Source organism: Serinus canaria, chromosome 10, assembly GCF_022539315.1.
Source record: "Serinus canaria isolate serCan28SL12 chromosome 10, serCan2020, whole genome shotgun sequence".
NCBI classification, from domain to species: domain Eukaryota; kingdom Metazoa; phylum Chordata; class Aves; order Passeriformes; family Fringillidae; genus Serinus; species Serinus canaria.
In genome coordinates, this window is record NC_066324.1 from 138,655 (window position 1) to 149,878 (window position 11,224).

Consider the following 11,224-nt stretch of genomic DNA (forward strand, 5'->3'; position numbering starts at 1 on the left):
CTACCCACCCCACTGCTGCAGAGCCCTGCGGTGGGACAGGGACTCCAGTGAGGTGTCCTGGGGGGATGGACACATGGCCTGCCCTGTGGAGCACAGGGGCTCCCTGGAATCTTTTACTCCTTGCTGTGTCACAGCTCCTGAGGAGGCAGAATCCTGCCCCACCACCTGGTCCCAGGGAGCCTGTCTGTCCTGGCAGGAAGAGACATCCCCCATGGGGGACCTCAGACCTGGCCTTGGCCCCAGCCCCCCACGCTGCTGCCTGGGCTCTGTCTGAATCCTCCTGTGCCTGGCCCTGACCCATTCCCTCTGCTGAGTTGTGCCTGTGCCCCTGGTGTCCATCTGTCCATCTGTGCCAGCAGCGGTGCCAGCGCTGCCAATAAATGTGTTGGAGCAGCAGCAGCAGTGCAGCAGACAGAGAGGCGTGGGGAGGGAAATGGTGGAGTTGGGGGTGGGCCCCTACAGCCACAGCCACCCCTGCCTTGGTGCCAGTACCACCACAGCCATACAAAACCAACCACGTTTATTCTGCACAGCTGAACACGAGCTCAATGTGAGCGACTCCACGGCTCCCTCCCCACCCTCGGGCACTCACTGGGGATGGAGGCGAGCACAAGCACAGCTCCACCGCTGGTGGAGCCCAGCCCACGGGGCTTCCACAGGGTCACACCCACAGCTCAGCCCTGGCCACGCCAGGTCCCACCACCCCTGCCCAGCTCAGACCAAACGGTGCAGACAGACCCTTCCAGGCCCAGAGCACGAGGACAAGTGCCCAGAGCATCCCAGGGAATGGCTGGGACCAGCTGTTCCCCCTGCAGCAGACACCCATCAGGAAAGCAGCACCAAGAGGGCCCACAGCCCCATGCCAGCACAGCTGGCCCAGCCCCAAGCCCTGCCCAGGGCGAGCACATGGCAGCAGCGTGAGGCACTGACGCCCTACTCCCTTGGCAGCAGGGAGTGCTCAGGGGGGGCAGGGCTGCGGGGTGTGTCCCCATAGAGGAAGCTGAAGCGGGCCTGGCACTCTGGGAGCAGCTGGTGGCCCACGGAGGCCAGCCCTGCCAGGCAGTGTGCCCGCACAATGCCCGCCTGCCCGCCTGACACCAGCCAGCCCTGCGAGTCCAGGTTGGGGCTGAAGCGCACCTGTGGGAGAGAGCAGCTCCTGAGGGACGGGGCCGGGGTGCTGGGACTCGGCCCCAGAGCGGAGCAGAGCCATCTGAGCGCTAGGCTGGGGCTCACACGGCCCCCTCACCTTGTGGAGGGCCTCCAGCTGCAGGCGGTCGAGGCTGAGCTCTGCCTTCAGCTCCTGCACGTGCATGCGGCGCATGGGCTCCCGGCTCGGCAAGTTCTGGAAGCTGCGCTGGAAGCGGTGGCACCACCTTGGGCTGCGGGCCCGGGGCAGGAGCAGCACACGCACCACGACCTCAGCCCTGCCCAACTAAGGGGCTGCCCCGAGGCCCCAGCAGCACCTCCCGGGCCTGCCGCCCCCTGCCCAGCCACAGCCCCACCAGCCCTGCTCGGGGTCGGACCCGGCTGCCCCGTCCTCTCCTACCAGGTCCGTGTCCTGGAAGCGGAGGTAGCTCCTGGCTGCCATCTCGCTGTAGTGATGGGTCCTGGGCAGGGCCTGCTCGCTGCTCTCGGGCCCGTCGGGGCTGCACGGCAGCAGGTCAGCTTTGTACACGGGCTGTGGGGGAGAGGTGGCTCAGGGCAGGGAGACACAGATCCTGCTGCTCCTCTGCAGACAGGCACCACCAGGCTCCGGTGGGATGGGGGCCCGAGACACTTTTCCTGTGGTCCCCTGGCCCTGTGTGCTGGGCTGGGCCCCCGAGCGCCATGGTCTCTTACAAATCTGCGGTCCGAAGAGCGCTTGATGTTGAGGGGGTTGACAGCCAGGTCAGGCAGCACCGCTGCCACCAGCTCGCCGGTGATGTCACCCGCAGCCACCGTGTTCAACCAGTCCGAGCCAGAGATGCTCTGCAGGGACAGAGGGCTGGAGGGCACAGGGTTCCCACCACCAGCCCTGGGCCCCAGCTGGCTCTGAACCGGCCACTGGCACAGAGTGGCCCTGCACTGGCCCTTACCCACACGGTGCCCTTGCGAGGGGCCACAAAATAGGCCTTGAAGCCCAGGTACCCAGCGTCGATGTAGTGGATCCCACAGAGCCCGTACCTGTGGTGGAAGGCACAGAATGAGGCCTGGGATGCCTGACTGCTGTCACCAGGGATGTGAGAGCCAAGCACAGCCCACGTTCCCACAGAACTGGCCCAGGGTGAGGGGGGTGTTCCTGCTCTAGCAAAATGGCACAGAGTCCACAGCAAGCAGAGACAAGGCAGCTCCCAGAGGCCAAGAAGTCACTGAGTTCCCAAAACCCTTTAGCGGCACACCTGTTGCCCAGGCCCCTGGCCAACCCTACCTCTGCCTCAGGGTGGCATGGCAGAGGGGATGCCATGCTTTGCTTCTGCAGTGTGACACAAAACGAGCAGAGCCTGCCCTTGCCATGGCACAGCTGGACAGTCCCAGGGAGGGGGAAGCCAGAGGGACCCCAGGGAAGCTGGACCAGCCCTGGCAGCAGGACTGGCCCCCAGCACTCACGGGGCATAGCAGTTGTCCTGGGCCACAGTGATGCCATTGTAGGGCAGCAGCCAGGCCACCTCGGTGCTCAGGAACCGCTTGATGCTGTTGATGGGCTCGTAGAGCCGCCGCAGGTCCCAGAACTTGATCTTGCGGTCGCTGCCCACCGTCACCAGGAAGTTGCTGAGAAGCAGCAGAAAGGCAGCACTGAGAGCCCGGCACGGAGCCGTGCCCTGGCCCACCACGGGGCAGGTGGCCCCAGCCTTGCAGTGGCTCAACTGCCCTCACCCTGGAAAGCACAACCCAACCTCTCTGGTGCTGCAGAGGGCCAGGGACCATTGGCACCAGGGCCCCCCAAGCCCTTCTTGACAAAGGAGCTTCTTCTGCAGGAGGAGGCTCCTGTCCTGGCAGCCTCTGTGGCTGCTCCTGCCCTCACCTGTCAGCCTTGCACCACTCAATGCTCCGGACTGCCTGGTCATGGGCTAGAAAGCACCGGAAAGGGTAGAGCTTGAGGGAGGCGTCCGGCTGGGGCACGCACTGCAGCAGGGACTTGGTGAGCAGGTTCCACACTGCCACAGTGCCTGTGGAAAGACTTGTGTCCATGAGGCACTGCCAGTGGCACGGGTGCTTCAGCAGGGGACCAGCAGCATCACAGGCAGGGCTGTGGGAGCTGCAGAGCACAGCAGCCAGGGCTGGGGGCTGAGAGTGGGACAGGACAGAGGCAGGACACAGCAGCAGCACAGGCAGGGCCACGGGACATGGGGGCCAGGCAGGAGCTAGGGCTCTAAGCAGACAGTGTGGTATCAGGTCCTGGCAACATAGCACAGAGCTGTGGATCACTGCAAGCCTAGCAGAAAATTCCACCCAGGCAAGTTCAACAGATGTGGGCAAGCCCAGAGCCACAGACAGGCACAACCAGCAACCAGCCTGGAGGTATGTCAGAATGACAACAGCCAGCCCAGAGAAGCCTTGCCCTGAGCCAGGGCTGGGCAGAGGTTCCAGCACCAGCTGAGGCTCCAGTGGCTCTGCCAGGGTGAGGGCTGCTCCCTGGGTGCTGCCACAGGGCACAGAAAGAGACTCACCATCATAAAACCCTGCTGCCAGGTGATGGTGGGGCTTGGAAGGCATCCAGGAGAGACTGAAGCACTGTCCACACTCAGATGCATTACCTGCCTGGACGGAGCCCACCTGAAGTGTGGCAATGCACTGCACCTGGGGGCCAAAGGAGAGCCCTGGGTCACAGCCCTGCACGGTGCCATCCGTGCCCCAAGAGTGGGATGCCTGGGGTGGGGCATGGCACTGCTCTGCCCCTCCAACACTCTGCAGGTGCCTCGGCTGCCCAGGCTCTGCCACCTGCACGCTGGGGGAACCTGGCAGGGATCACCATGGCGGGGAACACTGACCTTGCAGATAAGGTGCTTGTGGAGGGACCCATCTAGAAGAGAGCACAGAAGGGGGTCAGGGCAGGCTTTGGCTGTCCTGGGAGCTCCCTGCCTGGAGCCTGGATTGCAGCTCCTCATGGCCCTGGCCAGGGCTCCCAGCCCCTGTCCCGCCATTCCCCAGAGCAGTGTCCCCAGCACAGCAGGAGCTGAAGCACAGGGAGGAGCAAACTGGTGGCACAGGAGCCCTAGGAGCCAGGCCTGCCTGTGTGCTGGAGGCAGTAGCCCCTGAAACATGCCACAGGCAGAGATGGTGGGCTCCTGCCCCACCATGGCCAGCACCGAAGCTGAGGTGACACAGTGACACACAGGGGCCACTCCAGGGACTCTGACCACGCCAGGGAGGCAGAGAGCAGCTGTGCAGGGTGTCTGCTCCATGGCTGACAGGACTGGAGCAGCCAGGCAGCACGCCTGGGGAGGGCAGGCTGCACCCAACAGCTCAGGGCAGGATAGCCACAGGACCGCCACGCACCAGCTCTGTCTACCAGAGAATCCTCCCCCACAACCAGAGTGCTGTGGGGACCTGTCCCACATCCATCAGGCCTGGGATCCCTGACCCCCAGTGTGGGGCTGTCCTCCAGCACAGTGAGCACCAGACAGGCATGTCACAGCCTGGAGCATGGGGGGAGACATGGAGGAGCTGTGCATCTTCCTGGGCACAGCTGTGACAGCCAGGATGCAGTAGGGAGACCAGCCCCAGCTCTGCCAGGCAGGAACACAGAGATGTGTGTCCCCAGTGCCCCAGGGACAGCACAGGGATGCATGTCCCCGTGCCCCAGGGACAGCCAGCACAGCTTGGGAGCTCCCAGCAGGGCCTGTCAGCACAGCCTGGCGCTGCTGCTGTGGCTGGAGAGCAGCTCCAGCCCAGCCCTGAGCACGAGGACCGTGTGCTCAGCCGCAGCCAGTGATGGGGGGGCCCTTCACGACGTGCCCAGGGGCTGCAGCAGCGCCTGGCACCCGCAGCAACGCAGGCACAGCCAGCACGGGGGGGGCAGGGGGGGCACAGGGAGCCATTCCCCACTGCCAGAGGGGCAGTGCTGCGTGCTGGCCACGGCTGGGTGCCCACAGCCAGCACTGGGGGGGCAGGGGGGGCACAGGGAGCCAGAGGGGCAGTGCTGTGTGCTGGCCACGGCTGGGTGCCCACAGCCAGCACGGGGGGGCACAGGGAGCCATTCCCCACTGCCAGAGGGGCAGTGCTGCGTGCTGGCCACGGCTGGGTGCCCACAGCCAGCACTGGGGGGGCAGGGGGGGCACAGGGAGCCAGAGGGGCAGTGCTGTGTGCTGGCCACAGCTGGGTGCCCACAGCCAGCACGGGGGGGCACAGGGAGCCGTTCCCCACTGCCAGAGGGGCAGTGCTGCGTGCTGGCCACGGCTGGGTGCCCACAGCCAGCACGTGCCAGCCATCAATCCCGCTCAGCCTGGCACAGTCATTACAGGCACCATTAGCCTGAGCTGGCCCAGCACTCCCTGTCTTAACACACAGAGCAGACTGGAGGCAGCAGCTCTGGCAGCAAGGAGATGGAGAAGGGCTGGGGACACGTTTTGTGGCTGCACTGCCACACCCTGCACCCCGCTGTGGCCACAGTGTCACTCTGAGAGCCCCCTGGCAGTGCCCAGCTCCCGGGGCTGCCCGGGAGCTACACCCCAGCCAGGCTGCCAGAGCAGCACTCTGCACGTGGCCTCCTCTCACACAGGCTGCGGGTAAGGCTGGAGCCCTCCTCCCATGAAATTCCACAATGGAATTGTGGAAGCCGTTGGAAGCAAGGCTTTGGCACTGGGGCTTGGATCTCTGGGCACAAGGGTACTCAAAGCAGGCCCTCAGCACCAAAAAGAAGCCTGGGATCCCACACTATCCCAGTGGCAGATGCCAGGCTGGGGGCAGCAGGATCCCAGGGGATCAGGTGAGCTCACTTGCCCACCGTGCAGCTCCTGGGGGGCACAGCCCTGCTGGCAGCTCCCCAGCACAGCAGGCCCCCATGGGCAGAGGTGCCCAGCCCGGGGCTGGCAGTCCCACCCTGGCACGGGTGCAGGAGGGCCAGGACGCCCCTGCTCGGCAGTGTGGCTCTTCCTACCTTTTACCTGGGTTGTCTTGGCGTGGTGCAGGGCCTCGGGGTGCGGCAGGGCGTACACCACCACCCTGCCATCCGAGAAGGCAGCGGCCAGCAGGCCCAGCCGGCTCATCTCTGGGTGCTGGGGATGGACAGACAGGCTCAGACATGGGGTCACCTCCCAGCACCCTCGGGGAGCCCAAGGGCAGCCCCTGAGCAGCACTCACCATCCGGGCTGCAGTGGGTGGCTCCCAGGCACCACTGGGGCAGAACTTCATGTCCCACACACAGCCATAGTCAGCAGCGATGGCATAGGCCAGCCTGGCCTTGTTGGGAGAGCTGTGGGCATGAGTTTGGCCATGAGTAACATGGCAGCTGGTGCCCAGCAGCTCTGATACACTCCAGGGTACAGCACTAGCAGAGCTGGCCAGCAGCACAGCCTCCTCGGGGCTCAGGCTGCGGCTGGTGGCTCTGGGAGAGGACAAGCCTCACCACCCACGCAGCCATGGAGGGACACAAGATCGAGGCAGGGCCCAGCCCCAGGCCTGGCCACTCACCCCTGCTCCGTCTGCAGCGTGCCGAGGTCCCAGAGCTGCAGGAGGGCAGGGCCTGAGTGAAGCCCAGACACGCTGTGTGTCTCCCCCATGCTCCTGTGGCAGGACAAGGCCACGTACTGCGGCGCTGCGGAGCCCTCCGGGGTCGGGCACCACGCCAGGGCCCACACCGGGCCACCCACGAAGAAAGAGACATCCAGGCGCTCTGGGTGGGGCTGCAGAGAGCTGAACCTGGGGGGGGGACAGGGGTGAAGGCTTCTGAGAGCTGGGCCAGGGGCTGGTGGCACCCCAGGGCATGGTATGGGCTGGCTGCCCAACCCATGGGAGCAGCCATGGGCTCACCCCTGGTCCCAGACAGGCCTGGGGACACCCTGACAGCCACCAACCATCCTGCCTAGCCCGGGGACACCCTGACAGGCCACAAGCAGCCTGCTGGGACTGGGGACACCCTGACAGGCCACAAGCAGCCTGCTGGGACTGGGGACACCCTGACAGGCCACAAACAGCCTGCTGGGACTGGGGACACCCTGACAGGCCACAAGCAGCCTGCTGGGACTGGGGACACCCTGACAGGCCACAAGCAGCCTGCTGGGACTGGGGACACCCTGACAGGCCACAAACAGCCTGCTGGGACTGGGGACACCCTGACAGGCCACAAACAGCCTGCTGGGACTGGGGACACCCTGACAGGCCACAAGCAGCCTGCTGGCCTGGGGACACCCCATCACACACCTGTTCAACCTGTACAAGGCCCCATCGTCCTTGATGCCCTCGCGCTGGATGGAGAAGAGGGGAGACTTCTCCTCTGCTGGCAGGTACGGGGCAGCCTCGCTGTGCAGGCACAAGTGAGAGCAGGTCTCCCACCCCTCCCCAGCCACCCCAGCACAGCCCCGTGCCCCAGCACCATCCCAGCCCCCACACAGGCTCTGCTGGCCATGTTGCTCCACAGCCAAATCCAAGAGACCCCCAAAGCCCACACACAGAGGGGTCGGGGAGCACAGGCCACCCATCCTCTTGCTCACCCCAGCCACTTTTCCTTTGACCCTGCTCCCAGGGTACCTGTCAGAGAGACACGTCCACCTGTGTGCCACGGGGATCCAGTCAGGGAACTCCCACTGCGAGTGCTTCTGCTCCCGCCTGCAGGGCATGCCAGACCTCAGCCATGGCCCTGCACTGGCATGCCCTGCACCCCTCCTCACAGCCCCTCCCCAGGCACGAGCAGCACCCCTCCCTGCATGCTGAGGCACAGCCTCCCCGCGTGCAGCACAGCCCCTGCCCTTGGCAGCCCTCCCAACCCAAGTGTGTCCCACCCAGCAGAACACTGACATTCCCGAGGCATGTGCTGCTTCGCCCCTGCATCTGAGCCAGGGCTGGCACCAGGACACACCCACTGCTCCCTGCAGCCCCCCTGAGCCTCGAGCACCCCGAGTTTCCACTCACAGGCTGCAGGTAAGGCTGGAGCTCTTCTCCACTGGGGCCATGATGGAGTTGTGGAAGCCATTGGGGGCAAGGCCTCGGCACTGGGGCTTGGATCTCTGGGCACAAGAGCAGACTCAGAGCAAGCCCTGAGCCCTGGGGCACCACCTGTCCCAAAAGGAACCACCACAGCCCCCGAGAACAGAGCTCTCCCCAGCCACTGTCAGCATGCCACACTAGGCTGAAGACACACAGCCCCCCCGTGGGAGCTCCCAGGAGGCCAGGACCCCTTCAGGACCTGCCTCCACCTCCCCCTGCTCCCTCTCCCAGAGCCTGTCCCTGCTCCCACCACCCGGGGCTGCCACTGCCCTTGTGCCTCCCCATGTGCCACCCAGTCCCAGCCGTCCTGCCCTGGCAGCAGGGACCCTGTGGGACAGCAGGGCCATCTGGAGCTGCGGGCGCTGGGACACAAACAGGGACCCAGGCAGAGCACCAGCCCCTGCCCTCACCCCCGTGGTCGCTGTCCTCCCGCCGTGCCCTCGAGGTGCCTCCAGCTCTGGCTCCGATGCCTCGCTGCACAGCGTGTCGCTGCCCTCCTCCTCCTCCTCCTCCGCCTGCAGCACCTCCTGCGAGGGCACAAAGTCCGCATCCCGTGCGGGGTCGTCGCTGTCCGTGTCCTCCTCCCTCCTCCTCCTCCTCCGGCGCTTCCCCTGGCCGTGCTCGGGCTCCTTGGCGGGAGCAGGGGGCTGGCACGCCGGCATCAGCTCCTCCGCCAGCTCCTGCAGGTACAGCAGAGCCCTGCAAGCCAGGGCAGCGCCTGCAGGTCAGCACGGCAGGCACAGGGGCCAGCCCTGCCTCCCTCCCTCCCTCCAGGCTCCGGGCAGTGAGCCTGCTCCAGCTCTGCCTCCCCCACCCTGAACTCCCTGGAGCTCGCCTTGCTGCCACCAATAATTCCTCCTGCTCTGTCAGGAAGCAAGGAAATTCCTCCTGCCACAGGCAGCTGCTGTGCCCTGCCAGGGGCTCCTGGATCCAAACACATTCCCTAAAGTGGGAAAGGATTGGTCTGTGAGGAATCAGTACATCCCACCAGCAGGGGACAAAGTCCTACAGGACAGACACTGAGACCCTCTGGGGACACAGATCCTTGGATCATGGAATCAGGGAACGGTTGGAATTGGGAGACACCCTAAAGCTCATCCAGTTCCAACCCCTTGCCATGGGCCAGGGCACCGTCCACTAGGCCAGGCTGCTCCAAGGCCCATCCAACCTGGCCTTGAACAGTTCCAGGGACGGGGCAGCCACAGCTCCTCTGGACAACCTGTGCCAAGGCCTCAGCACCCTCACAGGGAGGGATTTCTTCCCAAAATCCCATCTAACCCTCGCAGTGGGAAGCCATTCCCTGTGTTCTGTCCCTACAGGCCTAACCCTCCCCAACTTTTTTGGTGCCCCTTGAAGAGGCTCTAAGGTCTCCCTGGAGCCTTTTCTTATCCAGGCTGAACACTCCCTGCTCTCTCACGCTTCTCTAGAGCACAGGTGTCCGCGGGCCCCACCTGCCACCCCCGCTTACACTTTGGCCGCCCTCCTCTTGGGCCGCCCGCCCCGCGGGGTGTCCGGGCCGTTCCCGTCCTCGCTGCTGCCCAGCGCCTTTTCCCCCCGGAGGGGCTCCGGGGCCCGGGACAGCTCCACCAGCAGCACCTCGGCCTTGCCCTTCCTGCCGCGCCGCCCGGCAGCCCGCGGGGCCGCTACTGCCCCGTTGGCAGAGCTCTCGCCGCGCCCCTCCGCCGCGCCGTCGGGACCGGCTCGGGGCCGCCCCGGTTTCCTCGGGGACTTCGCAGGGGCTCCTCCATCCTCACCGTCCAGACCTCCGGCCGGCAGCTCCTCCCCTGCTCCAAAACACCGCAATTAGCGCCAGCACGCAGCAAGGCCCCTCGGCACGACAGCACCACCTCGCACCCCCGCCTCGCTCCGTCCGCCCCCGGTACATACGGAGCGCTCTCTGTTCACCCTCCCTCTCCCCACTACGGCTCCGACTCCTCCCGGCAGAACCCGATCGTCGTCCCGGCCGCTCCCGGACACTCCGCTTCCGGCACGGCGGCCCACGGGCGGCTCTTGACGCCATCGGGGGCTCCCAGAGCCGCCGCCCCGGTGCGGGCCGCGCCGCCAGAACCGAACCGGAACCGGGGATGGCCAAATCGACTACGTCACAAGGACGCGACGAGTGAGGGGTGGGCGGGCCATGAGCCGGACCTCACGGGGCGTGTCCACGCAAATTTTGTCTTGCCGCGCGGCATGCCGGGTCTCACCCCGCACCAAGCCCGCACTGTCCTGGGCTGTCCGCTGGCTTGGCGCGGACCGAGCCGTGCCGGACCACGCGGGCCAGACCTTAGCGTGGGGCTAGGTGGGAGCAAAGCCGGGCCAGGGCTGGCCGTGTGCGTTGAGGGCGTTTGTCGGACAAGGCAGCCGGGCGGGGGCTGTAATCAAGCATACTTACCTGGCAGGGGAGACACCATGATCAAGCAGGTGGTTTTCCCAGGGCGAGGCTCATCCCTTGCACTCCGGGTGTGCTGACCCCTGCGATTTCCCCAAATGCGGGAAACTCGACTGCATAATTTGTGGTAGTGGGGGACTGCGTTCGCGCTCTCCCCTGGTCTCAGTGGTTAACGACAGATTTGAGTGTTTTTCGGGCGCAGGTTCCCTTCCCGCTGTTTTCCTCGATTTCCAGCGGGACTTGAGCTGCGGTCGTTGCGCGCCCTGGTGTCGGTGGCAGGGCAGTGAACCCCCGGCGCTGCCCCGGGGATGGGGCCAGGGACACGGGAGCCACGGGATCTCTGGGATTCCCCAGCAGGGCGGGAAAGCAGCGAGGGCAGTCCGGTCGTGCTCTCGGTGTGCGGTTCGAGGATAGCTGAGGGTTCAGGGGCATCGCAGGGCACGCTCTCCGAACAGGCCGTGCCGGTGCCCAGGACACTTATCCCCATTCCCTGCAGTAATTGGCCAACAGATCCCTAGAGGGGGCCGGCCCATGGACTGCTGCCCTTGAAGCCGGGATGATCCCTCCTGCCGTGTCTGCAGGAGCAGGGAAACACCCTGGTGAAAGGGGTCCTCGCTGGGCACAGGGTGCTGCTCGGTGGGACTGTCTGGGTCACACCCGACCGAGTCCGCGAGCTCAGCCGGACTTACAGAGAGAGAGAATTTGACGCACCCC

At 65.7% G+C, this 11,224-nt stretch overlaps 1 protein-coding gene and 1 non-coding gene across 2 annotated transcripts; one reads left to right on the forward strand and one right to left on the reverse strand.

Annotated features, from left to right (window-relative positions):
* Window positions 1-503: 503 nt before the first annotated feature.
* On the reverse strand, window positions 504-10,232 carry GTF3C2 (general transcription factor IIIC subunit 2). The gene is made up of 18 exons (XM_009099894.4): window positions 10,009-10,232; window positions 9,590-9,905; window positions 8,532-8,820; window positions 8,047-8,141; window positions 7,666-7,743; window positions 7,339-7,437; window positions 6,610-6,837; window positions 6,280-6,391; window positions 6,077-6,194; window positions 3,969-4,000; window positions 3,648-3,777; window positions 3,002-3,146; window positions 2,587-2,748; window positions 2,076-2,163; window positions 1,840-1,968; window positions 1,547-1,678; window positions 1,247-1,354; window positions 504-1,137 (listed from the first exon to the last, which is right to left on the reverse strand). Exons 1-18 carry the CDS (start codon window positions 10,139-10,141, stop codon window positions 934-936), a joined length of 2,598 nt encoding a protein of 865 aa, XP_009098142.3. The 5' UTR covers window positions 10,142-10,232; the 3' UTR covers window positions 504-933.
* Window positions 10,233-10,505: 273 nt separating this feature from the next.
* LOC115485017 (U1 spliceosomal RNA) lies at window positions 10,506-10,669 on the forward strand. Its single transcript, XR_003945762.2, has one exon. It is a non-coding gene; the product is annotated as a U1 spliceosomal RNA (small nuclear RNA).
* The last annotated feature ends 555 nt before the right edge of the window (window positions 10,670-11,224 follow it).